Source organism: Abramis brama, assembly GCF_963993115.1.
Source record: "Abramis brama genome assembly, chromosome: 22".
In the NCBI taxonomy this organism is placed as follows: Eukaryota; Metazoa; Chordata; class Actinopteri; order Cypriniformes; family Leuciscidae; genus Abramis; species Abramis brama.
This window is the reverse complement of record NC_139984.1, coordinates 33,097,995-33,125,066: the sequence shown is the minus strand read 5'-3', so window position 1 is coordinate 33,125,066 and position 27,072 is coordinate 33,097,995. Positions and strand designations below refer to the sequence as shown.

Genomic DNA, 27,072 nt, shown 5'->3' with positions numbered 1-27,072 from the left:
ACAGATAGACCTTGTTGTGCATTATTTGCACGAAACCATTTTCTCAGACAATCTGCTATTATCATGATAAGCAATTAGTTAAAACATTAAAACACAGCATGCCAGAGGAAATATAAATATTTGTTGTGGATGCAATGCTTTTGAACACTTTAGTATTGCATCCACAACAAATATTTATATTTATTGAATATAAAAATGTTGTAACTTCTCAGTAATGATTTCATGTAGTTAAAGTGTTTAACACCATTAATGAGGATGGCATATCTATTCTAAATGTTTATATCAGAAGTAAAACATATAGTTTAAATCATTCTTTTATTTATTTAAACTGTTATTGTGAACATGCACTGTATTTATGATTAGGACTCATAATAAAGATTTACGGTTTTACTTCATCTGCCGTTAGATAAGCTATGCGTCAGTTTCACTATATGGCCCAGCTTTCTGGTCACTGACACAGATTACTTTGCCTCCGCTGTAGAATCTGTGTTCATTATTTACATTGGTTGTCAAGGAAACGGGAGGTTTTCTAACGTTATGATTAGTACTCCTGCTTCTAGGCCGGTTTAAAAAAGTAAGAGTTTGTAAGGACATTTTGCGTCAAATGTGCATACAACAAAGTTGGAAACAATGTCTGTAGTACTTATACGATTTTATTACATGACCTCAGCAAAAAAAAAACGTACACAGCTGTGAGGTAAGTATTAAATTCGTAATTTCGAGGTCCGGCCCACCGCCTAACAGTAGAGCTGCACGATTCATCTTTAAAATACTGTGATCTCCATTCAAACACACACACCATCTTCTTCAGATTCGTCTGTCTATTAAACCTTTGACTAAATCATATCGCGATATTTTAAATCTGTGTTGGCGCTGCCGCTGACCCAGAGAGAGTCGTCATGAAACAGCTTATTGGGAACAGCGGGTTGGGAATCGTAAGACATTTTCCGGTTCCGGTTCCCATTCAATAAAATGATTAAAACAACTAATAAAACACAGCAGCATGGGCGAGGCTAGCCCCTTTTTAGGGGTGCTTCAGCACCCCTAAAAAGGAGCTCAGCACCCCTAAAACTTGGAGTAAGAAATGTTGTTATTCTAAAAAAATATATATATATTTTTTTTGTCTTTGACAAGGTTAAATAATGTTCTTCATCTTCAATCCGCAGCAGCGCCAAGCAGAGCGCAGGTCAGAAACAGAGGCGCGCGTGTGTGTGTGTGTGTGTTTGTTCATCTGAGCCTCATTGGTCTTTCACTTCTCGTCAATGTCAGAATATTTGAGATGACCAATCAAATCAAAGTAGGCGGGCTTTATGTTCACAGAAGCTGCTGAGCGCGAATTTTAGCAGCACGACTGACGCTTCAGTTTACGGTCAAGTGCGAGTTAAGAAGATGTAAGTAGCTAAACTAAACATTTTATATTTGACAGTTTTTTAGGTCATAAATGTTAAACGAATGACAAAAATAATTAGAAAACTAATAAACCTTTGTCTAATTTCGCCATTTTGAGCTGAAAATAGGCCTATAACGTGTAATTATGTCATTGTGAGGGGACAAGAAACATTAACAAAGCCGTTTTCATAGGCACAAGATTAATAATGCATGTGTACATGTTGAGAATTAATATAATACAATTTGTAGCCTTCAGTAAATTAAAAAAGTTCAGCTTTAGAGGGGAAGAGACAGGGCAAGATCAGGAGACTGAGAGAAAAAGACGAGGAGAGAGCAGGTTTTAAATCTATTTCTTATCCTTTTTTGGCCTCAAACGTCTTGAAATGCACATATCAGAGAAATAAAAATGTTTAACCCCATAACAACCTCAAATTTATGACCTCTTTGATTATAAAGCCCTGTCTACGGCCATGTATTAGGCCTAGATCAATAATGAATGTGTACATATTGTGAATGAATTTAATAAACCTAGCTTTCCTGGTAGCTTTGTCTGAGAAAATGATTCATGAATCAACCTATCAGTTGACCCTATGTTTACTTTCTTCACTGACAGACAAAAATGAAAAGCCTATATCAGTCAAAGCTCAGCTTTAGGAGGGGAAAAGACAGAGCAAGAGAAAAACAAAGAGAAAAAGAGTGTGATGCTGATGAGGTGTGAAAAATAAACAGCTGCCCGCACATGGTTTTAAAGCTGTTGTTATTCAATTTTTTTGGCCTTCAAAACATCTTAAAATGCACATATGTAGATCAGAGAAATCAAAATTTTCTCGGGGGAGCATGCCCCCGAACCCCCCTAAATACCTCACATTCGGTACCTCACTGATTATAAAACCCTGCCATATCCATGTTAATGGATGAATGAATGAAACTAGTTAATAATGCGCATTAGACCATAAACTAACTTTTTTTTTTTTAAATCATACCCTCATTGGGGGCTGAGCACCCCTAAAATGAAAATCCTAGAATCGCCCCTGCACAGCAGTAAGGGGAAAATGCACAATCCTGTGTGTGTTTATTTCTTATACTTGTCAAATGAGTTTAACAGACTGGTAATGTCAACAAATTAGCAACTTTTGCAAAAATAAGGAAAATAAACATTTCTGCATCCTCTTGGAGAATCTGGGAGTCTCCTATAGCTTACAGTGTCTCCAGCAGTGGAGAACACCCTCTCAGAAAGGGGAGAATATGCTTGAACACACATGTAAGATCCAGACAGGTGAAACATACTATTTTTAAAATGGGTTTGAATGATTGATTCATAAAGACTTCACTTGTTTCACTACTGGATGAATCAGCGCTCTATCAGTTAATAAACTTCTCTCTGTTTATGTCTCTGACGCGGTGAGTCCCGCAGGCGCTGGGCTAACGTTACTCCGCCGCGGTGCGACCCGACTGGTGTAAAGTAGGCCGAGTCTAAACGCTTATTACAGGCTTACCGTAGTGATTCAGGATAGGACAAAAACACGCTTTGAAAAAGGGCATTCATGATGTACTCGCTTATTGTATAATACAGCGGTTCCCAAACTTTTTTTCCTGCACACCCCCTTCTACGTCCCAACCGGGTTGGCGCACCCCCAATCCCCACTTCAAAAAAATAACGCAACAAAGCTTTGTTTTATCGCTATATAAAGACTCATGTTTAATCATGTGCAAATAACCAGAACACGCATGACAATAACAACATCAACAAAGTTTCAATATAATGCAACAAAGCTACGCACAAGCTTCCACTTTTAAGAGGACGAGTGACAGACACAGGCTCAGTAACAGAAAGCACGGTTATTTTCAGCCGCGTAAAAGAAACATTGCAGCAATGACCGTAAATGACCGTGGAGCAGGGCCGGCCCGCGGCATAGGCGGAATAGGCAAATGCTAAGGGCGCCACTCATCCATAGGGGCGCCAGAATGAGTGAACGAGTGAATTTTTTTTTTAATTTTTTTTTTTTATATAATACTATTTTAAAACCGTTAATTCGAAATACTACCAAATAAAGCAAAAAAGTCAGGCTCATCAATCTTCCCCCGCCCAGTGAGTGCTTGAAGTGCGTCAGAAACAGAGCGCGCGTGCGATCAGTTGTTAGTAATTTGTTGTGTAGCGTGCGCGACGCCGCATCCAATGTAGACAGCAATTGCTTTTGTTTAAACACAGCTCGTAGAAACGGGTCTCTCGCGCCAGTTCTAGACACGGTGAAAGTTTCCTGATTGTGACGGATGACCGAATTTACATTACACATATGAGCATAGTCTGCGAGATACAGTGCCAAAAAGAAGAGAAGAGGATAAAACGGGATAAAGACAGAGGTAAAGTAGTGAATGAACAGTTTATCTAATTGCGTAGGAGTAAGATACTATAATTTCATGGCAGTTATTTTTACCTTAAACTTTGTTAGCAGTTGTTCTTAGTTCTCCAGAGGCCCCAGCCCAGACTTTGTAACAATCATGTCAAGTTTTAAGACGCATTTTTTATTATCACTTTTTTATTAATGTTTTACTCTACAGTTGTGCAGTTTTGGGGTGGATACATTACAGGCCAAAAATTATGAAACATTACTATTTTTAATGTTTTTGAAAGAAGTTTCTCATCAAGCCTGCATTTATTTGATCAAAAATACAGAAAAAAATAATAATATTGTGATATATTATTACAATTTAAAATAATTGGTTTTAAATTATCATTTATTTCTGTGGTGCAAAGATACATTTTCAGCATTTTCAGTCTTCAGTGTCACATGATCCTTTAGAAATCATTCTAATATTCTGATTTATTATGAGTGTTGGAAACAGTTCTGATGCCTAATATTTGATGAATAAAATGTTAAAAAGAACTGCATTTATAAAAATAAAAAAAGAATGATATAAATATTCTTTACAATCACTTTTTATCAGTTTAACACATCCTTGCTGAATAAAAGTATGATTTATTTCAAAAAAAAGAAAGAAAATTACTGGTTATGGAAAAATATTAAGCAGCAGTACTGTTTCCAACTTTGATAATGAATCATCATATTAGAATGATTTCTAAAGGATTATGTGGAGTAATGATCCTGAAAATTCAGCTTTGCATCACAGAAATAAATGATAATTTAAAGTATAATACATTGAAAACCAATTATTTTAAATTGTAACAATATATCACAATATTACAAAAAATCTGTAAATCTTTTTGATCAAATAAATGCAGGCTTGATGAGCAGAAGATACTTCTTTCAAAAACATTAAAATAGTAATGTTTCATAACTTTTGGCCTGTACTGTATATGGCAATTTTAAAATTTATTTGCCAAAATTAGTAATGATATATTTATTTACAGGTTTATTCAAAATAGCCAAGTTTACATTAAATCTGTATTGTAAAATGTGCTATAAAAAATAATGGGGACTTGACTTGAATGTTAGATGTAATGCTCTTGGTATTTGTGTTAAGGCTGTAATGTGTGTGTGTGTGTGTGTGTGTGTGTGTGTGTATATATATATATATATATATATATATATATATAATCATGAACACAATGACGGGGTGAAATGGGTTGTAATGCATGGGGCGCCAGGTAAAATCTTGCCTAGGGCAGCAAATTGGTCAGGGCCGGCCCTGCCGTGGAGCTAGCATCATCATCATAACACAACGGTCATAACAAATTGGTCATATCCACACCATTAAAGAGAATAGGCTCCGAAATAGATAAAATAAATAAAAACGAGGATCAATCTGATACTTTTCAAGTGCGACAATAAAATTAGCCTACACACGATCCACAACATAATTAAAGCTGCAGTAGCTTTTAGAAAACGTTGACTTAGCCTGAAAATTCGAACAAGCACAGCTTACAGGTCACTCCCCCTCGCTCTCTGCTGCTCTACAGCTCCTCCCCCACAGCTCCTCCCTCCACAGCTCCTCCCCCACAGCTCCTCCCTCCACAGCTCCTCCCCCCACAGCTCCTCCCCCCAGAACTCCTCCCTCCACAGCTCCTCCCCCACAGCTCCTCCCTCCACAGCTCCTCCCTCCACAGCTCCTCCCTCCACAGCTCCTCCCCCACAGCTCCTCCCCCACAGCTCCTCCCTCCACAGCTCCTCCCCCACAGCTCCTCCCTCCACAGCTCCTCCCCCACAGCTCCTCCCTCCACAGCTCCTCCCCCACAGCTCCTCCCTCCACAGCTCCTCCTCCACAGCTCCTCCCTCCACAGCTCCTCCCCCACAGCTCCTCCCCCACAGCTCCTCCCTCCACAGCTCCTCCCCCACAACGGAGCCTGCCGTGAACGCGCAGGCTAGTAAACATGCAGGGCCACTGATGACGGCGGATAAACAGTTATCGCACATTCACTGGTAGGGATGAAACATCAACAATATGCTTTACATTGACTATGGCCTGCCCATACTTTGACTACAAACTTGGTCCTCAAATCATTACGTATTTTGCAATACATGTAATGTAACTTCATAACGTTGCACTCTTTCTATAAGTTATAAATAGCAAGCAAGATAATATAATGGTAACGTTACAGTATCTAAGTAATTATTCTAGCGATGTGTAATGCTAAATAAGGTTTGCTACTACATTATTTCAGCAACATGACAAGCCAGTGAATTAGCAGGTTTCTATTGTTGCTTTGCACAGTGCGTGACATTTTATCTGTATGCTATGCGGCTAGAGTTTTGACACTGAGGCCACATCCACACGAAGCCAGAGCTTTCCCTATCCGATGTTTTTTTTTCCTCGTTCAAAAAAAAAAAATCCGTAAACACGGTGTTGTCTCAAGAAATATCTGCGTACACACGAAACCACTGAAACCGACTCAAAACGATGTACTATACATGCCAGTCCAGTATGTGGCGCTTTAATTCTGCCACAGAGATGGCAAAAAACGCGGAGAAGAAGCACGCGCATAAGGCATAAATCTTTCTTATAGCCTACTTTCAATGGCATAAACCCTATGGATAAACCGTGCGCACTGTATACAATAATATTAGGCACAGTAGCTGCTTTTCTTTTATAGGTCTTTTTTTTACCTATAACTTATATTGAAAATATTGAACAATATGAACGGACGCAATATGACATATAGCGGACGCATAAAGCTTGCACAAAGAACCGGCAAAAGTAATCAAATATGAATGTGTCAAAAATAGCAAGGAGATATTTTAATTGTTTATTAATAAACTAGTGTTTTCTGTGTGGCTGCAAAGATGAAGTTGACGATGCTGACTCGCCACCTTCGCAGTATTATGACCGTGACATTTAGAGAAATGCACACTTGATACGGATTAGCCTACATAGCTATATGTTTCTTAACTTTCTTTTCATTTTGAATTTTTGTTCTATGTTGTTTAAAAGTTATTTCAAGCTTTCTAAATAGGCCTATATATATATATATATATATATATATGGACTTGCTGTATAAATGAACCGAAACTCAGAAATATATATATAATATATTTCTGAGTTTCGGTTCATTTATACAGCAAGTCCAGTTCACGAGCAATGCAAGACATATGGCGCCGGCACGTCCATGTCTTGATTGTCTGCTATTTGCTATTAAATCCAGGATGAAACATGGATTAAAATTAAGATACAATTTATACAAAACGAAATTCACTTTAAAGAAAGGCTTTATACAAAACGAAACTTAATGGGGTCAAAATTAGGCCTATGTCTCCCGATATATCTTGATTACTCGTTCACTTTTCAACATTGATGAAATTAAAAAATAACATTATTTAAGCATAAATATGAAACTAAATACATTTTCTTTAATGGCTACAAATAGGCCTACAGATAAATTTAATGTCGGAGTGGAATGTTTTGCTGGTTAGTGCGTTTTTTGAATAATTCCCAGCGATCGTCTTAATCAGACAACAGACCAGCACCATATAATGAAGAAAATAGAAATAAATAAGTAAAATAAGAATAGCTTTATGTAAATAAATAAAAGAATAAAATAGGCTCAGTAGGCTATAGCTTCTTCTGCAGCATTATAGTATATTTTTATACAAGCATATCGTCCGCAGTTGTTGCTGTTACGTGCGGTGTCTGACTAGTCGACACGTGGGGTGATGACATCATCGTTTCACAAAATGTACGGATTGGCCGTACACACGAAAACGCAAGGGCGGCGTTTTCAGATTTATCCACCTTGGGACCCGGTTTCAAAAAATAGCGGTTTCAGTCTCCGAAAACGCCGGATCCGTATGGACGAAACGCCAATACGATAAAAAATTTATACGTATACAGCGAAACGCGTCTCCGTGTGGACGGGCCCTTGGGCTCCGACGGGCTTGTTTATCGTCATCGGTCTTTTTCCGTTTAGCTGTCTTTGTTGCATGAGCTGGTGCCACTCGAGAAATTGGCCGTTTTGGTTGTTTGTCCGAGGCCATTAGCACAGCTGCGGCACACCGGCAATCTTGATTTTGAACGACGGTGCGCGCTGTGCCGTGCGAGAGAGGGGGGTGATCAGCGCGTACACAAGTATGATTGACACTGCTAAGACACTCCTCCTGGCTCTGATTGGTTGTTTCTTACTGGGAGCGGTGTATTTCTGCAAATGGCAATAGGACCACTGGGAGGAGCCTGGGGAGCTTGATTTTTTCACAGATTATCTGTCTCATATTCTACTGTCTGGACATAATGACAGTTTTAACAAATATGTAAAAAATACATTTTTACAGAAGTTACCAACTGCAGCTTCAAGTAACAAAGAGCATAGGCTCAAACATAAAATAAACAACAATATTTTGAACAATATTTTTTTATATATATAAAAGAGCTCACCAAAGCTGAATTTGTTTGATCAAAAATACAGTAAAACTTGTAATATTGTGAAATAGTATTACAATTTAAAATCTTATTTGAATATATTTCAAAATGTAATTTATTCATGTGATGTCAAAGATGAATTTTCAAAATCATTACTTCAGTGTCACATGACCCTTTAGAAATATGAAAACAGTTTGCTGCTTAATATTTTGGAAACTATAATTTTTTTCATGATTCTTTGATGTATAAAATTTTCAAAAGAACAGCATTTATTTAAAAACGAAATATCTTGTAACATTACACATGTGACATGTTTTAAGGTCACTTTTGATCACTTTAATGCATCCTTACTGAAAAAAAATCTGACTAACCAAAAATTTTTGAACGGCATTGTACATTCAGTAGGTCATTATTGCAATATAAACACTATCAGACTGATCAAGGCATCTCTTCATTTACCAGTCGAAGACGGAGCCACTTTCTGCTCTTATGTTTACTCCGTGCACTGTCAAGGGCTTCATCATATCTGTCGCGGTACCGGTCTTTGCAGCAATTATTTTACCGCAAATACTGCATCGCGCGCTGTTGGCATCGAGCCTGGAGAAATGTAGCCATACTTTTGATCGACTTTTCCACATCTTTATGGTATTGTGTGTGTGTGTGTGTGCTCGCATCTCATATGAGTATGTGCGCGCCTGCGCGGAGAGTTTGTGTGTGTGCTCGGGTCGCATTGAGTATGTGTATGTGCGCGAGTTTGTGTGTGTGTGCTCGCGTTTCATATAAGTATGTGCGTGGAGAGTTTGTGTGTGCGCGCGCGCGTCTCTGAGTATGTGCGCGGAGAGTTCGGCGCGTCTCGTGTGTGTAGAGTTTGCTTGTGTGTGCGTGAGCGTCTCAACGTTTACACGTGGATGGCTATTTTCATAAACGGACATTTCTCCCCTCTTCGTTTTCAAAAATAACATCGTGCACACGAACCTGTGTATATGCTGTCAAGAGCATGCCAAACCTGTAGGTGGCAGTGTAACGAGAAGCTCAAGCCCACCTTAGCCAATCAGAATCCCGAAAATGGTCACATTCCGTGACGTCGCTGCCTAAAACTCCGTTTTTCTCTGTTTACATGCAAACGTGCAAACGAAGATTTTCAAAATCTCCACTCTGGCCGGAGTTTTTAGAAAGAATCGGTTTCATTGGCGAATCCTCCGTTTGCGTGTAAACGAAGGGTGCAAACGAAGGGAAATGTCTCCGTTTTTCAAAATAACCATGTACGTGTAAACGGGGCCTCAGGATAAACTGAGATGCCCCCAAGCTGGCTTCTTAAAACTGACTAAATTTTTAAAAAGAGCCAAAACAGCCGTTCTTTTGAAGATCGCCAAGATCCGGATCCCCTCAAAGAGCCATAAATCCCATCACTAGCGTGAGCGACTCAGAGGCGGCCTTACCTATGTTTCACCCGTTTCAATTGAAACAGGCCCCGCCCTCCAAGGCCAAGGCGAACTTGCGCCTCGGTTACCATGGCGACGTTTACCGCCCCTGCGAACGGTGATCTGAAGTAAATAAATACCGGTAGTTTATGTGTTTATACTTTGCCTTTTTTGCCGTTAGGTTAAAACATTATTTTGAGCAGGAAAATAATTTTAATAGGAAATGAAACCTACATATTCCAGTGTTTTTTTCGGGGGGAAAACGAAAGATATCAGACAACAAAAGAAAAGCTTTATTCAGTCTACCAAAAGTAAGTGACCTCTTTCTTTGGTCCAGCTGAACCCCCGTCACAGGATGCTAGCCAAAATAAAGATAATCCGTCTTCAACAAACATCAACTTTAAACATCGTTTTTTATTTATTTATGAAGTTCGGTCCAGTGTCAGTCAGACACTTTTTCTTATTTGCTTTTGTTAAATAATTCAAGTTGAGGGGATGTTTGAGCTGTTTTTTTTGTTTTTTTTTAAGTCAGTCCAGATTCAGATTCAGATTATTTTATTTAATGCCATGTCAGCACTCAAAGCTATTTTCATGGCAAAAATACAATTACAAAAATACAAATATCATATAAATACAATAAAAAACAAAACAATTAAACACAGCAAGTCATATTATATGAGATTTTTTAAATTAACACATGATAAAAATTCCAAAACCTTTTCAGGCATAATCTCATTAAATATGTCCTTAAGTGAAGTAACTTTGTAAAAGAGCATTCTGCTTGTAATAAGTCCAGGACAATCCAATAAAATATGTTTAACAGATAAGGGAATTTTACAAAACATGCATAGAGTTGGATCTTCACCCTTAAGCAAAAAACCATGGGTCAAACTTGTGTGACCCACACGACATCTAGTGTAGACAACTTGATCAAGTCTAGTTTTAAAATTAATAAAAAGTCTATTTGTAATTTCCGGATTAGTTCCATACAATTTATTATTCTTGCACATATTCCACTCTTCTTGCCACTTATTTAAAATATATCGATTAATAATCGGTCTCATATCTGAAGGAGGAATTTGACATTCATTAACTTCCTGATTAAGAGCGTCCTTAGCAGCGTCCTTAGCATCAAATATTGTTTATTTCTATGTTGAGCTGCCTGTTCATGAAGCTGAAAGTGCACGTAATAAAATAACATACCATTGATGCAAACCAACAGGAATCCTTGCTTTTTCTGCTCTATTATGTTTTATGTGGGTAGGGCCCCATATTAGTTATTGAAACGGCCCCCAGATGCTTAAGGCCGCCCCTGGAGCGACTTTAGGTGTGTCGTTGTGCATTTCATATGTATTTGTTTTATCAAAAACTAATAAATGTTTTATTTAAAATAAAAGGAAAAGGAATTTACAAAGGAAATGTTTACTGTTCATGTTTTTTTTATTGTATGGAAAAATCCCACTTAAAAAAACAGACCGCCATTACATTTTTCCTCTCGCGCACCCCCTGGTGGCAGCTCGCGTACCACACTTTGGGAATCCCTGGTATAATACAATACCATCATATTACAGACAACTGGTGTAATTATGCAGTTGTGGAGACGAATGATGATTCCAGAGCAACACATGCAGATACACTACCAGCCAAACGTGCGGGATCGCTAATATCTTTAAGGTTTTAAAAAGAAGTCTCTTCTGCTGCATTTATTTCATTAATAATAACAGTAATATTGTGAAATATTATTCCAATGTAAAACAGCTCTTTTCTACGTGAATATATAGTAAAGTGTAACTTTCTATTCATCAAAGAATCCTGAAAGAAAATTGTACACGACTGTTTTCAACATTGATAATAATAATAATGAATGTTTCTTGAGCATCAAATCATCATATCAGAATGATTTCTGAAGGATCATGTGACACTGAAGACTGGAGTAATGATGCTGAGATTCAGCTTTGATCACAGGAATAAATTACATTTGAAAATATATTAAAATAAAAAAAACAGTTATCTTAAATTGTCATAATATTTCATAACATTACTGTTCTTTTGTATTTTTAATCAAATAAATGCAGCCTTGGTGAGCAGAAGAGACTTCTTTTAAAAACATTATAAATCTTACCGATCCAGAACTGTTGAACGGCAGTGTGTGTGTGTGATTTGGTTGCGGACAGCACTGAGCACAACGACTGAGGAACCAAACACAGTTTATTGAGAGACAATCCAAAGTCATAGTCCATTAAAACAGGCAGAAGGTCAGAGGTCAGAAAATCAGTCCAAACTAACAAACAAATCCAGAGCGCAAGACAAGAAGGAGAAAACCAGGGGGTTATTCCAGAAAGCAGGTTGTGTGACAGACCCGGGTGTGTTTAAGGGTCAGTAAGCGGATAACCCAGGGCCGGCCCGCGGCAGAGGCGGAATAGGCAAATGCTAGGAGCGCCACTCATCCATAGGGACGCCAGAATGAGGGAACGACTGATTTTTATATTTTATTATTATTATTTTTAATAATACTATTTTAAAACCATTCATTTGAAATACTACCAAATAAAGCAAAAACTCCACAGAAACTTAGCTAAGTCCCCCGACTCCGGTCCGGCGCATCGATCTCCCCCGCCCAGCGAGTGCTTGAAGTGCGTCAGAAGCAAAGCGCGCGCGATCAGTTGTTGGTCATTTGTTGTGTAGCGTCGCCTCTCGCCTCATCCAGTGTAGACAGCACTGCTCTTGTTTGAGGGCGCTTAACACACTCAAGCTCCCCGTAGAAACGGGCCTGCCAGCTCGCGCCGGCTCTAGACACGGTGAAAGTTTCCTGATTGTGACGGATGGACGAATTTACATGACACATTATAAATTAGCATTATAGTCTGCGATAGATACAGTGTCAAGAGAAGAGAAGAGGATAAAAGGGGATAAAGACAGAGGTAAAGTGATGCAATGAATGAAGTTTATCTAATTGCATAGTATTAAGATACTATAATTTAATGGCAGTAATTTTTACCTTAAACTTTATGCTAGCAGTTGCTCTGAGTTCTCCAGAGGCCGCAGACTGGGATTTTGTAACAATCATGTCAGTTTTTAGACGCATTTAGACCTATCACTTTTTTAATTAATGATTTACTCTTTGTGCAGTTTTGGGGGGGGGGGGGGGGATATATGGCCTTTTTTGCCAAAATTAGTAATGATATTCATAAATAAATAAAAAACGCTTCAGTGCGCCGACGCACTGGTGAAGGTTAACAGGTTAAAAAAGTATAATATCTAGGTAATCTACATCACAGTGTATTTCAGGCGATTTCACTGTTTTATGATCTGACTGTAACGAACCACAAACATGGATATAATAAAATGATGCATGGAAAAGAAACTGTCGACAGTCTCAGTGAGTTTAATTCATACATTTATAGTTCGAGTGTTGTAGTTTTATGATGCAAGTTTAGCACTGCTGCAGTTCATTTACAGTTTCCCTGCATTATGTCGACTATTAGGGACAAGAAAATTGATTATTTGTCAAATTCGGATGACGTTTTAGTAATTTATGACAGTATGAGTGAGTTTAATTTGTAGATTAATCTAGTAAATGATTTAATCCACTGAACACTGCTGTGGTAATATAAAAACACCCTCCCAACAGCATACTGTTTCTTTTGAGCCTAATTCCTAGTCAAATTAAAGTAATATAGTTGTATCACTTGTGATGGTGTTTTGTATAGATGTGGCCAGACGAGCAGTCTACCAATAACATTAGAGCGACAGCACTACCAACGCCCACAAGCGACTCACAGTATAGAGACTAGCGACATACAGCGACACAATCGCCGGCTGTGTGAACGGGGCTTATGGGGCCACAGGGGTCACTCAATCAGCACACATGTAACGTGCGATTAGAGGGATTGACAGAAAACCTGACAAGTTACAAAACAATATGACCTTTTCAGCTCATCATGAACCTGAACATGGGAGGCCCCAGGGCTTCAGCCCGTGCATTAATGCGGCCTTGTACAGTATATATATATATAGGCTAAACTAGATGTACCGCATGGTGGTACAAAATATGACCGCCGCTCAGGCCTGCACTGGCTTTCCACAAAAAGAAATGACGTGGAGCAATTTGGCTGTATTGCGTGTTTATGTATATACCTAAAAAAAGTAGTAGTATGTGCATGTCTGTCTGTGTGTGTGTGTATGTGTGTGTGTTTGTGTATGTGTGTGTCTGTGTGTGTGTGTGTCTGTGCGTGTATGTATGCGTGCGTACATGTGTGTGCGCGTGTGTGTTTGTGTGTGTGTCTGTGCATGTGGATTTGTATGTGTGTGTGTATGGGTGTGTGTCTGTGCGTGTGGATGTCAGTGTGTGTGCATGCTTGCGTTTGTTTGTATTCCTGCATGTGTGTGTGTGACAGTTAGGGTTGCCAACTTCAGAAAAGGAAAATGCGGGACAATCGTGGTTAAGAAAATGAGGGACACTCAAAATATTTGTACTGTATCACACAGTGTACGTCATTTCAGTGTCTGCAGTTAAGTTTGTGTTTAAAAGGTTATCAGACATAAACTCATTTGTATTGCTTAACCTATTTATGTATTTAATTCTAAAAATAATTTTAATGTCATACATGAAAAAAGTCACATTACAAACAAACCATAGTTCAAAATAACAGCATTTATCTAAAATAGAAAGCTTTTTTAACATTATACACTAGGCTTACAGTTCAAAAGTTTGGGGTTAGTAAGATTATTTTTTGGGGAAAAAAATAAAGAAAGTAATTGCCTACTTTTATTCAGCAAGGATGCATTACATTAATCAAAAGTGACAGTTAAGATAATGTTACAAAAGCTTTCTATGTACTTTCTAAAAGCTTTAAATCATTAATAATAATCAGAAATGTTTTTTGAGCATATTATTCCCTCAGGTTGATTACATGTTTTCTTGCGTGGCTGGATGTTAGACTCATGAACAATAATCACGTTGTTTGCATTCGCCAAAATTGATTAGCCGAAATCAAAACGTGGACAGTGAAAGGAAATTACCGTTAGCGCGAGACGAGTCCGGCTTGAAGCGGAAGCGACCAGACGGCAGAGGATGTTCACAAATCAAACAATGATTTGTCTCAAAACAGTGATTAAAAAAAGCTGTGATTGGATGATGACAGGTGTCGGTGATCATTCTCAAGTGTCGTGGTCAGCACTGCTGCTGTTGCTGTTGTATCAGCCAGTGGTTTATCAGCTTGTCAAAAAACGGGACACGGGAGGTCACGCACGGGACAAATAAATTAGGCCCAAAATACGGGACGTCCCGCAAGGTTGACAGTTGGCAAGGTCAAGGTTGACAGTTGGCAACCTTAGTGACAGTATCATCCTAAACCAGCAACCCTTCGCTCAACACCACCATCTACAGGCCGATGAGTGTACAGTCACTAAATGTGCACATAAATGAATTTATTTTATACCCCCCCATGGATGAAATTCTACGAAACTTAGCATACCCCCAGAGGATGTCAAGTTAATCATACACATGAAATATGGTGCAGTTCTGAACATCTCCACTGAAGATAGGGGCGATTAAAGCAGAATAATATTGCATTTTCATTTTTTATGGGAGGGGCGCAAATCACAAATGAGTGATTATGGGCTAGGTTGATGTGGGCCCTTAAGAGCAACATACCATAAAAATTTCTTCATCCTCGGTGCCACGGTTCAGGTAGTTATTTAGGAAAAACTGCATTTTTTGGGTTTGGGGGGGCCCAGCACGGGGGGGGAGTGGCCCCCGGGGACCAAACGAAATTTTTCCGTAAAAGTCTAGTGGGGCTACATGCCCACCAAATTTCATGTTCCCCGGTGTTTCGGTGTCCCTGGTATCGTTGACGAAAAATTCACGGGGGGCCCAGCGCGGGGGGGGAGTGGCCCCCGGGGACCAAACGAAATTTAGTGGGGCTACAGTAGACTTTTACGGAAAAATTTCGTTTGGTCCCCGGGGGCCACTCCCCCCCCCCCGCGCTGGGCCCCCCCAAACCCAAAAAATGCAGTTTTTCCTAAATAACTACCTGAACCGTGGCACCGAGGATGAAGACATTTTTATGGTATGTTGGTCTACTAGACTTTTACAGAAAAATTTTGTTTGGTCCCCGGGGCCACTCCCCCCCCGCGCTGGGCCATAGCGTCCATAGCAACGCTCTGTTCTCCATGGCAACGGTGTGTTATACTTAGCAGCGGCTGATATCAAGAAATAACGCACTGCATTCTACATTAGAATTCAACCAAGCCATGTAATAAATCTATATAAAGCGCTGTTACAACAAGGTCATGTTCATTTTATTATAACATCATTTTATTATGTTGGTTTATGAAATACAATTTGAAAAGTAGTCAGATTTAAATGATAATTAAAATAGATGATCATATTTCCATAAGAGTGTTATAAACACTCACTTCCAGCCAATGGTCGCACACGGGTTAATGATATCGGCGTGAAGCGACACAAGTGCATTCTGAAGCTCACACGAGAAGTGATGCGGAAGCGCAGATGAGCGGCATTCCTGTGAGTTTCACAGTTCGCTTATATCACGCTTCAGAACGTGCTGACGTTTAAGACAAACATGGACTCCTGAATGTGTGTGTGTTGGCCAGAAGCAAAGGTTTATATTGTGAAAAGTTTGAAATATTTGTTTCACTTCAGAAGCACTGATTCATCAGCTGGGGTTTATGGATTACCGTCATGTTCACTTTGTGTGGTTTCTGAATCCACTTGCATTACATGGACTCACAGAGATGATTATTTGCTTACACTACAATAAGGTTTCATTTGTTACACACTAGTTCACTACATTAGTTAACATGAACGAACCATGACAGATTCTTCTACAACATTTATTCATCTTAGTTGATGTTCATTCCAACATTTATTAATACATGTTTTAAATCAAAAGTTGTGCAGATGTGTCCATTAAGAATCGCAGGGAAAGGGATTGGGCGATTCGGCCGTGGTGAAGTTCTCTGGCACATGCCGCACATCACCAGTAGGGGGCAGTCCTGTTTCTCTCTCAGTTATAGCGGCACTGAAGACAATAATGTGCAGCGATGTGTTAAACTCTCTCTGGCGCGTATTGACAGCAAGCGGCGAGCTCATAAACGTGTGAGAAACACATTTTTAAGTAGAATATATTGTTTATGAACAGCTCAAATAGAAATAAAATATTAATGATTCAGTTATCAGTGGTTTTTACATGCTTGTCATGGGCGTTTGTAGCATAAAATAGCATTTTTAGTGAACTTATAAGTGCAAATATCCCGTCCCATTTTAGCAACGCTAATTCCCACATTGTGGAATTATTACACTGTGAATTCATTTCTTTGACATTTAAATAACATATAAAAGATCTTTTGCAAGGAGACAATGATGAAAATGTGACTTATGTCAGTCTAACATAAAATGATATTGCATTTTAATGTCTATCTTTGCCAAAGATATGAACTTTTCAGACATATTAAAATATTTTTATAATATTGTTCATTCATTGGCCACTTAAAAGTACAATCTGTAAAAATGAATAAAATCCCCCGGTTCACTCGAGCAGAACCAGTCCTATTTTAACGTTTCTGATCCTGCGTTTCTTCTGTTTTATAAACGTTCAGAAACCGGTTTGATTAGAACAAATACAGATTAATAACGTTATTTTGTTTGACTTTTTTTTGTAGCCTAGTTTATAATAATAATAATAATATTTAGGCTATAATACTACTACTAATATCTCTCTTTTCTTTTCTTTGTTTAATGCCATGCCAGCTTCTATGGATATATATATATTCAAGGCGAGGAACAGGTTTTTTATTTAAATAAAACTAATAAGATGCCAAACGAATTAATTTAAATGAAAAAAGCCTACATTCCTCATTCGGCACGAATCCAGATGTTTCATGATCTGCGAATCAAGCTGAACTATTAGGCCTATTATGTAGGCTAAGCTTTGTACTCGGCATTATTGACGTAAAATATCATCTTTCCCATATAACAGCGCAGTGAGGCGGTGGACACGCTGAACGCCACAGATTATATTACAGACTATTCAGATTGAGCGCTGTAACATTTTATATGTTTGACTGTATTTTATTCAGAGGCGGCGGCGCGACCACTGGATTTATTCCTTCCAAGAGAGTAAACTCTTACTCCGTAATTTATGCTCATACAGATAAAAGCAAGACATAATTCATACATTTACAAAAGATATTCAGATTTTGTAAAATAACGGAAACAAACGTAATGTCTCTGTTTCCTTTATAGATGTTTGGAGCGCGCCACAATGAGCTGAAACTCAGCACGTTTTCTTTCGTGTTTTAATCTGTAATATTTTAGTGAAATATATTTCAGCCTTTTTTAGAAGAATCTGTCTAATATTTATTTTCCCAACAAAACATCAAATAAATAGAAATAAAAAGGTTTTAGTTTAATTCCATTAACACAAAAATACGACAAAATGGTCATGTCAAAGCTTTTATTTTTTGAAAGTGGTCGTACATTTACACTACAGGTGTGTGTGTGTGTGTGTGTGTGTGTGTGTGTGTGTGTGTTTTGTGGCATTACACTGCAGTTTTTAGCTTCTACACTCCAGTGTGTCCACCCTGATCCTGAAGCACAACTGGAAGAGCTTTAAACAGCATATTTATGTGTTTGTGTTTGTATTGTGTATTCAGAAGTGTCGGCCTAATAGTTCAGCCTGATCTCAAGGCAGTTTGTACGGTGGTGTATTGCTGCCACATACATATTATTTTATCCACCCAATTATGACGTAATAACGAGATGTTATGTCATTTTAACGACATCTTTTGTCATAATAATAAGATGTTATGTCGTTAAATCTATATATTTTCTAGGCCTTTTAAGGACATGTGTAGTCATGTACAAAATATGCCTTTATCCACATTAAATGTATATAGCCTATCATGTCTTTATCATGTCTTTATCATACTTCTACGTTTGAAAAGCTGAAGCAAATAGTAGCAGCCCCCAATACAGGACATTAACGCTTATAACGAATGAAGTTTTAGTCGCATAACATCGGTTAATGGAAACGCCCCTAGTGACAGTTTCATGTGAGAGTAACGTATGATCTTACCCCAGTGTCTCCAGTTTACAGTGAGGATTCGCCAGTACAGCAGAAAACAGCTTCACTCCTGAGTCTCCTAGATTATTCCCAGACAGACTCAGTTCTCTCAGGTGTGAGGGGTTTGATCTCAGAGCTGAAGCCAGAGCAGCACAACCTTCATCTGTCACACCACAACTATTCAACCTGTAGAGAACAATGACACACTCTTCACTCTCTCAGATCAAAACAGAAATCTTAGCTTTTCTTGATTGTGTTTATAATTTGTGCAATATCTCTTTTTTTAAACAATAAATTCAATATATCAGTAAATTTAACTGTTATTGTAAGAGATTATGTCTCTATGTGAGGGAGAAAGATTATATGAAACTGATCAAATGGAATACATTGAATACATTACATACATTAAATATAAATGTTTATATGCATACATTACAAATGTATATATTTGAATATAAATTTCTCACACATATATCATAAAAAATGGTTAAGTAGATCACAAATCAGGTCAGATAGGTAAGAGCTGAAGTGTGACTCATATTTTTTGTTAAACCATTAATTTATGATGTTTAAGTAAGAACTGTTATAATGTTTTAACAGTGATGCTTGTTCTCAGTGTTACTTACAGAGCGCATCTAGTTGCTGTAACCACAGGCATCAGCTTCTGGAGAACTTCATCTCCTGTGTTCTGTGTGCCACTAATTGAAAATAAAAATTATTTAAAGTTAAAGTTAATTATTAATGCTAATTATAATAATAATAATAATTCATATCATAAGTAAATAATACATTATACCTTCCTAAATACCCTCAAATAATTGTTTTAATGAAACACTGCTTAATAAAGGACATGTGAAAAAGTGGTTTTATATCTATAACTGTAGAAGCCTCGTATTCAGCCGTCACTGATTAGTTTCTTCTTCTTCTCGTTAGTGTTGCTGTGGCAGGGCTATTAGTCTGCATTTACACTACAACACTATTATGACACATCAGGTTTGTTTGTCCTGTCCGTTGCTATGGTTATCACCATGGAGACATTTAACTCCCGAGTTGGGCGGGGGGGCAAGAAAAAAGTCTTTTTGTACCTGCATCAGCAAATTATTCGTAGAAATTAAGCACACGAGTTTGTTTGCTTGTCACTTGTTTATTTACAAACTTGTTCATTTAATAATTTACTTAGTTTTATTGTCACAGGAAATGATGCGCACAAAATGTGAATCATTGTCCATCATTTTGCCAGCAACTGGTGATAAAGAAAAATGATGATGAGACATTAATCTAATTTATTTTCTTAATACTTCTCTTGTATAATAATATTATTAAAACTTCATTTAGGAAAAAAACTTCCTATTAAATATCTTTATATTAACTGGCTTTTTTATGAATGCAATACAGTGAATGGCAGCCGTCTGTGTCTCCCAGTGTCTTACATTATTGTCAGTTTAGTGTTCAGTGATTCATTTACACAGAAACAAAAGATAACATGTATGCCTTCATCTCCGAATACATTATCTGTGTCTTACATTTCATAATGAACTCAGATAAACTCAGTGCCGACTCGTTTTCCATCAGTTCTTTTACATTAATTAGAATGTGTGCAAAGGATTGTGGGAGATTGAAGAACACGAAGGATATACTTGATGCATCCTTCAAAATGAGCTGAATTAAAGACACAAAATGAAGTCTGTCTTCAAAACATCCTTCAAACTGAGACGGCCTTCAGAGGCGCTTGATGACGTGGCAGTCGAGATATGCAGTCTTACTAGGACACAGCCACGGTTTGAGGAACACACGCAAATGATCTACAATATCCCAGAAATCAGTCTGTGCCCCGTGATTTAAACACCTCTGATCTCTGAGTTTCTCTTTGTTCATAATGTTTTAGACTGTAATGATTGCACTCAGTGTTACTTACCGATCATCTCTGTCTCCAATAAATCTCCTCAGGTCTAACCTCTGCAGTGTCTCCTCTGAGGACAACATCACAAACACTAAAGCTGACCACTGAGACGAGGAGAGTTTCACAGCACGTAATCCTCTAGACATATGAGGTTTAGCTTTGATCACTAGAGAAAGATCACCCAGTTCATTCAGACAGTGAAACAGATTGATGTATTTATCTGGAGAGGGATTCTCACTGATCTTTTCTTTAATATAGTCAGCTGTTCTCTTATTGTTGTGAGAGCTGTTTGCTGTCTGTGTCTTCAGTTCTTGTAAGAGACTCTGGTTAGACTCCACTGACAGACCCAGAAGGAAACGAAGGAAAAGGTCCAGATGCCCATTTTTACTGTGTAAAGCCTCATCCACAGCTCTCTGATGGAGATCCGATAGGGAAACTCTGCCTCCATTAGTTGGTTTGGTAATCTGGTCAAACACATTGATGTTATTGTTGATAAAGGAGAGATGCACATATAGAGCTGCTAGATGTTCCTGAATGCTCAGATGAACAAAGCTGAAGACTTTCCCCTGACACAAGCCCAACTCCTCTCTGAAGATCTGAGTGCACAATCCTGAGTAAACTGATGCTTCTGCCTCATCAATGCCACACTCGCTCAGGTCTTCCTCATAGAAGATCAGGTTGCCTTTCACAAGCTGCAGATAAGCCAGTTTCCCCAGTTTGACAATCATGTCTTCATCTTTCACTTTCTTCTCATAGTCCTTCTCATGTTTGATGTTGGTCTGAATGAGCAGGAAGTGTGTGTACATCTGAGTGAGAGTCTTGGGAATCTCTCCTCTCTGTGATTCCCTCAACATCTCCTCTAGAACAGTGGCTGAGATCCAGCAGAACACTGGGATGTGGCACATAATAAAGAGGCTCCTTGATGACTCCAGGTGTGAGATGATCCCGTCGGCCAGACTCTCATCACTGATTCTCTTCCTGAAGTATTCCTGCTTCTGTGTGTCACTGAAGCCTCGTACCTCTGTCACTCGATGGACACACTCAGAGGGGACGAGATCCGCTGCTGCTGGTCTGGAGGTGATCCAGATGAGAGACGAGGGAAGCAGATTCCCCACAATGAGGTTCTTCAGCAGCTCGTCCACTGAGGCTGATTCAGATATATCACACAACCTCACATCGCTCTTAAAGTTCAGAGACAGACGACACTCATCCAGACCATCAAAGATGAACAGCACTTTATACTCATCACTGGATATGTCCATTTCTTTAGTTTCGGGGAAAAAGAGATGAAGAAGATCTGAAAGACTGAGTGTTTTGTCCTTCATCAAGTTGAGCTCTCTGAAAGCGAGTGGAAATATGAGCTGGACGTCCTGATTCTCTTTCCCTTCAGCCCAGTCCAGGATGAGCTTCTGCACAGAGACTGTTTTCCCAATGCCAGCGACTCCCTTTGTCAGCACAGTTCTGATGGGTTTGTCTTGTCCAGGTAAAGGTCTAAAGATGTCACTGCATTTGATCGGTGTGTCCTCTGTTTCTGCTCTCCTGGACTGTGTCTCGATCTGTCTCACCTCATGCTCATTATTGATCTCTCCACTTCCACTCTCTGTGATGTAGAGCTCTGTGTAGATCTCATTCAGGAGTGTTGGGTTTCCCTGCTTTGATATTCCCTCATACAAACACTCAAACTTCTGTCTCAGATTTGATCTCAATGTGTTGAGGACTTCAGCAGGATTAGAGTCATGGCTGTAAGATTAAAATACCACATTATTACACAAGTCAGAGAAGTAAATAGCCATAAATTACAAAACTATTTATGGGACACAGAACATCATTCGGTTTCTGAAATGTGTAAATCATTAATCATGTGTGTGAGTGATGTGTGATGTGAATTGCAGCACCTAAAATTAAACAACAACAACAACAAAGTCCTGAATTTTACCTGAAACCAGGAAACTTGCTTTCATTAAAGTCTTGTGGTTGAATCACAGGCTTGGACACAGTTTTGTTTTTAACTGGTCTGGATGGAAGAGTTGACCTTAAATCAGAATGAAGAGGGTAAAGAATCAGACACACTGATATTGATGTAATTGTGTCATTAACTGAGTAACAGACCAACAGCTTTTACAGTGTGTGAATGTATTAACAATACAACACATAGAGCTTTACACAAGAGCACAATGATGATCATTAATAGACCGAAACCAGCAAGATTGTAACTCATTAACCCTCTGAGGTCTGAGCTGTTTTCTGGGCCCTGGAGGTGTTCTGACATGCTCTGACATTTCTGGTTATTTCTGTTTCTTTTGACATTTTCATGGCTAAAGTCTAATTACACTGTATTCAGCACAAACTCTGCTACAATAATATATCAGCAGCATGCGTGTAAAAGTTTGTAGTTTTGAGATAATGACATTTATGCGTGGTTTGTGAAAATACAAAAAAAAATTCTCACTGAAATAAGGCCATGAAACCCATACTGATTATTTCTTCACAAGACTTTTGAAAATTGTACCACGTAACCTAGAATATTTGCTCTAAAACTATGTGAAAATCACCCTGACTGCTCATTCAGATAAGACAATATATTTATTTAAAAATTTTACGACGTTTTGTGTAAGAAAGCTCTATGCGAGAGCTCATTAATATGTAAGCTTTTCTCACCTGAGAAAGACAAAGAACCTCCCCTAACGGCCCTATTAGGAGCTATCAGGCCCTGTCATTCTGGGCAACCTTGCACAATACTGTAAATGAGGAGATTTAAAAAATAATGGCTTTTAAATTGTTTGGATTTATTTACAACACAGCATCGTCCAAAGATACACAACAAGTGCCAAAAAGCTCTTATTGAAAACAATGATCCAAAGACAGAGACCTTTGTGCCATTCCTAAAAACATTGTACATACCTTTCATTTCCAAGGTGTTTGATTTTCACTTTACCATGTACAGAGACTCATGTGAATGTTGAATTCAGCAGTCATCAGTGTCATCTGGGCCCTGAAAAAAAAAAAGTGAACATACTGATATCAAGAGAAAGGCCTGCACGATTTTGGGAAAATTGTTTTTAAAATTGTTTTTTAAAATTCACAGAATACACACACACACACACACACACAAATGTTTCCAACAAGATATAATGAACAGTGAACACCAGGTTTGTTGTGCCTTGTAGGCATAAGCTATGCGCAGTGCTGGATAAAATAATAATAACCTATAACAGTATAAATCTTCCAAAAGATTTCAGTAACAACTAAGCTAGAGAAAAATATATTGATTATCATGTTACTTAAAATGTTCCATTCGTGTTCCATATGAAATGAGATAATAGTAAAAACATGAAGCTGTTTGCTTTTCAAACGCGATCGCGATCCAAAATATGATACATTCAAATGCGATCACGATCCAAAATATGATACATTCAAATGCGATCAAGATCCAAAATATGATACATTCAAACGCTATCGCGCTGCAAAATATGATACATTCAAATGCGATCATGATCCAAAATATGATCCATTCAAATGCGATCACGATCCAAAATATGATACATTCAAACGCGATCGCGCTCAAATATAAAACATTATGGTTACCATATACATATCTACGTTTGAGCAGATATCCACAAACACAGTAACAGTAAACACGGGTCTAAATATTATAATATTCACCATCTAGCAACAGTTCAACTGCAATGTGAAATTTATGCAACAATAGCAAACTAATATGTAAGAATTTCTTACCTTATCTTTCTTGTCTTCAAATCGCGTTCTTCTTCTCCTGATGTAAATCCAATGTAAGCTCAGGCACGTCTTTCAAACTCGACGAAAAGTGAAGTGAAGTGTTTTGTTGTTGAGGTAATGAGGGCGATCGCGTAACATGTGGAGATTTGCATGTGAATTTCTTTTGCGCGAGTGGGCGTGGTAAATTAAAAAATAATTAGGAAGCGTTTGAGAAGCTGGACATCTTGTTGGTTTTATACAAATTACTTAAACAGAGAATATTTGTTTTCGTTTTGAATCCGATAATTTAAAAGTACACACTTATATGTTTATAAATGTTTATGGCTCATAAATGTGTGACAAGTATTCGCTGAGTTTTGTTTCAGTTTATAGACGTGCTCAAGAAAAAAAAGTTCACCGCGACAGAGAGGCAGAACGCACACCCTGTTTATTTTCTTTATTTTACAAAAGCACAATGTTTTGATTTGATTGTAAGTGGACACATACAAAAGTAGAAATATCACAGATTCTTTTTTTATATTTCTTTTTTCTGTATGACCATAAATGACGGAGAAATTTAAGTTTATTGTGCTACAATGTGGAGAAAATCCGGCAAAACGCGCCGGCGCGTTTGTCGACCTCAGAGGGTTAAACTGCTGTATATTAATAACAATTTCATACAAATAAAATACAAGAAGCACATCTTTTATAGAAATGACATACCTGAGATCAGGCCGTTTGTCTCCACTCTTAAAGTTGTGTGGCTCCTCCATAGAGCGGTTACTCTTCATAGACACACAGCTGGACTCTGGGTTTGAGCTCTTCTGCTGGACTGAACTGGGTTTAAAACTAAGTAAAATATAAAGAATACAGACTTATAAAAGACCACATAAATGTTGTGTACTTTTGCTTTAATGTCTGTAACTGTTTTGCACTGTGTTTCAAACTTTGATTACAATTATTTCGAGAAATTAACTTTAAAAATGTTAAGCATGATTCAACAATTGTACCAAAGCGACTGAGAAAACCGGTAATATTAGGAATTAGGAATTCAAAGCAAACAAACTGAAATCAACTATAGAATTATAGAATGATTCAACTCAGATGAACATCAACCATGATCACATGACTCTTCTCAAAGGCACAATGGAGGACGAAGGCTCAACCGACTAAAGAGACCAATGTTTAGCTGAGCTTTAAAGATAAACCACCTTACTGTACTCTAGTAACGCTACTCTTGCTGTGAAACATCACTGTTCTGACCAGACACCGTGAAGCTTTCAACAAATCTGAACCCGTATTTATCAAGCCTCTGAGAATTACTCACAAGAACACTGCTAAGAATGGACTTAAGAGTAAAACAACTCTTGGCTCAAAGCTGTGCTTAGAAGTTAGTTATCAAGCATCTCAGTCGTAATTTAAGTGAAGTGTAGGACTAAATCTTAAGTGTCAGTCTTAGAGATGATTCACAACACTTTGCTGTGCCACAAACGGGATTTTGGATGATGACATAGGCATGGACCAATCACTGAATAGATTTCCTTATTTAAGAATATGCTCAGATAAATTCCCATTGAATGGTGAAATTCCTAAGAGGAGTTTACATTCAACACTAATAATCATTCAATAAATAATTTTCAAAAGAATACATTGTGATACTCATTGCAGGGCTGTACAGTTACGAAAAGATTGGTCTGTGCGATGAATAAATGTCCCACTGTAGCACGCGTGCGATACAGTTTTGTAAACTCTGTTTACTTGTGTTTGTTTTCAGACATGATAACAGTCGTTTTATACTTGTGCTTATGCGATATCACGATTTTTGATCGTGGATGATTTAATGTCTCCACGATCTGCTTTTGAAGAAATACGGTAGTATCACATTCTATCAGCTGCAGTTCTGGCGCTCAGTCCCAATACTGTAAAACTCACATCACATGTTAACGCAGCGCTAGAGTTACACTCACAGGACTCTGCACTTATTCGCAATCACAAAAGTTCATTATTTGCTTTTATTAAAGCTTTGCCGGGTAAACATTTCATTAGCGTTCTGTTCTGACATGATGCACTTTCTCTGAGCGCGAACGCCCGAATGGAACGCGATCGGGGACAAAAGTCTTTAAACGAAGCGCGTGAATTTTGTTCTGTCTCTGTGTTGTTTACAGTAAACATTGTCTTGGAAGCTGCAGGCTGATGAGTGCTATAATGAAATTAGTACATCATATTTAAAATATGTTTTGATATGTATTACAGGCTCGACATTTACGCTTGTCCGGGACAAGTAACATCAATATCATACGACCAAGAGCACTGAATACAATCACGATTGAAAATGTGACACTGATTTCATATTGCAGTTCAATAAACAAGTCATTAATATTAAGTCACTTGAATTTTAGACACAATATTGACATTTTTTGTTCTATTTCAGCAGCGAAAATAGTTTAAAAAAAGATCCTAGAAGAACCACAGCGCATCTCAAAGGAAAACTCAACTGTGTTTCATTCCTGAATGATTCAGTGTTTGAACGAATCGGTTGAGTCAAAGATTCAATGAATTCCTATTCATTTACAACTGCCTCATCCCTGAATGAATCAGTCGTTTGAATGAATCGTTTGAATAAATGACTCAATGACTCGGTCTCCTGCCGCCTCCTACTGGCGGTTTAGTTTCGTGTTTAAAAGTATCATTCTTTCCAAAATTTCTTAATTGTATATTCCAAAAATAATTAAAATAATCTCATTATATTATT

At 38.1% G+C, this 27,072-nt stretch overlaps 1 protein-coding gene across 12 annotated transcripts in view; it reads right to left on the bottom strand.

The window, feature by feature from the left end:
* LOC311073496 (NLR family CARD domain-containing protein 3-like) overlaps positions 1 to 27,072 on the bottom strand; it is a 239,259-nt gene that overhangs the window by 210,104 nt on the left and 2,083 nt on the right. For 9 of the 12 annotated variants that reach the window (XM_084099313.1, XM_084099310.1, XM_084099311.1 and 6 more), the window contains 5 exons: positions 25,044 to 25,169; positions 22,543 to 22,638; positions 20,622 to 22,346; positions 19,333 to 19,404; positions 18,719 to 18,892 (listed from right to left, as the gene is read on the bottom strand). In XM_084099313.1, coding sequence (XP_083955439.1) covers positions 18,719 to 18,892; positions 19,333 to 19,404; positions 20,622 to 22,346; positions 22,543 to 22,638; positions 25,044 to 25,169 — 2,193 coding nt within the window. The remainder of the gene's footprint in view (positions 1 to 18,718; positions 18,893 to 19,332; positions 19,405 to 20,621; positions 22,347 to 22,542; positions 22,639 to 25,043; positions 25,170 to 27,072) is intronic. The other 3 variants (XM_084099309.1, XM_084099314.1, XM_084099308.1) reach the window with 3 other exon arrangements.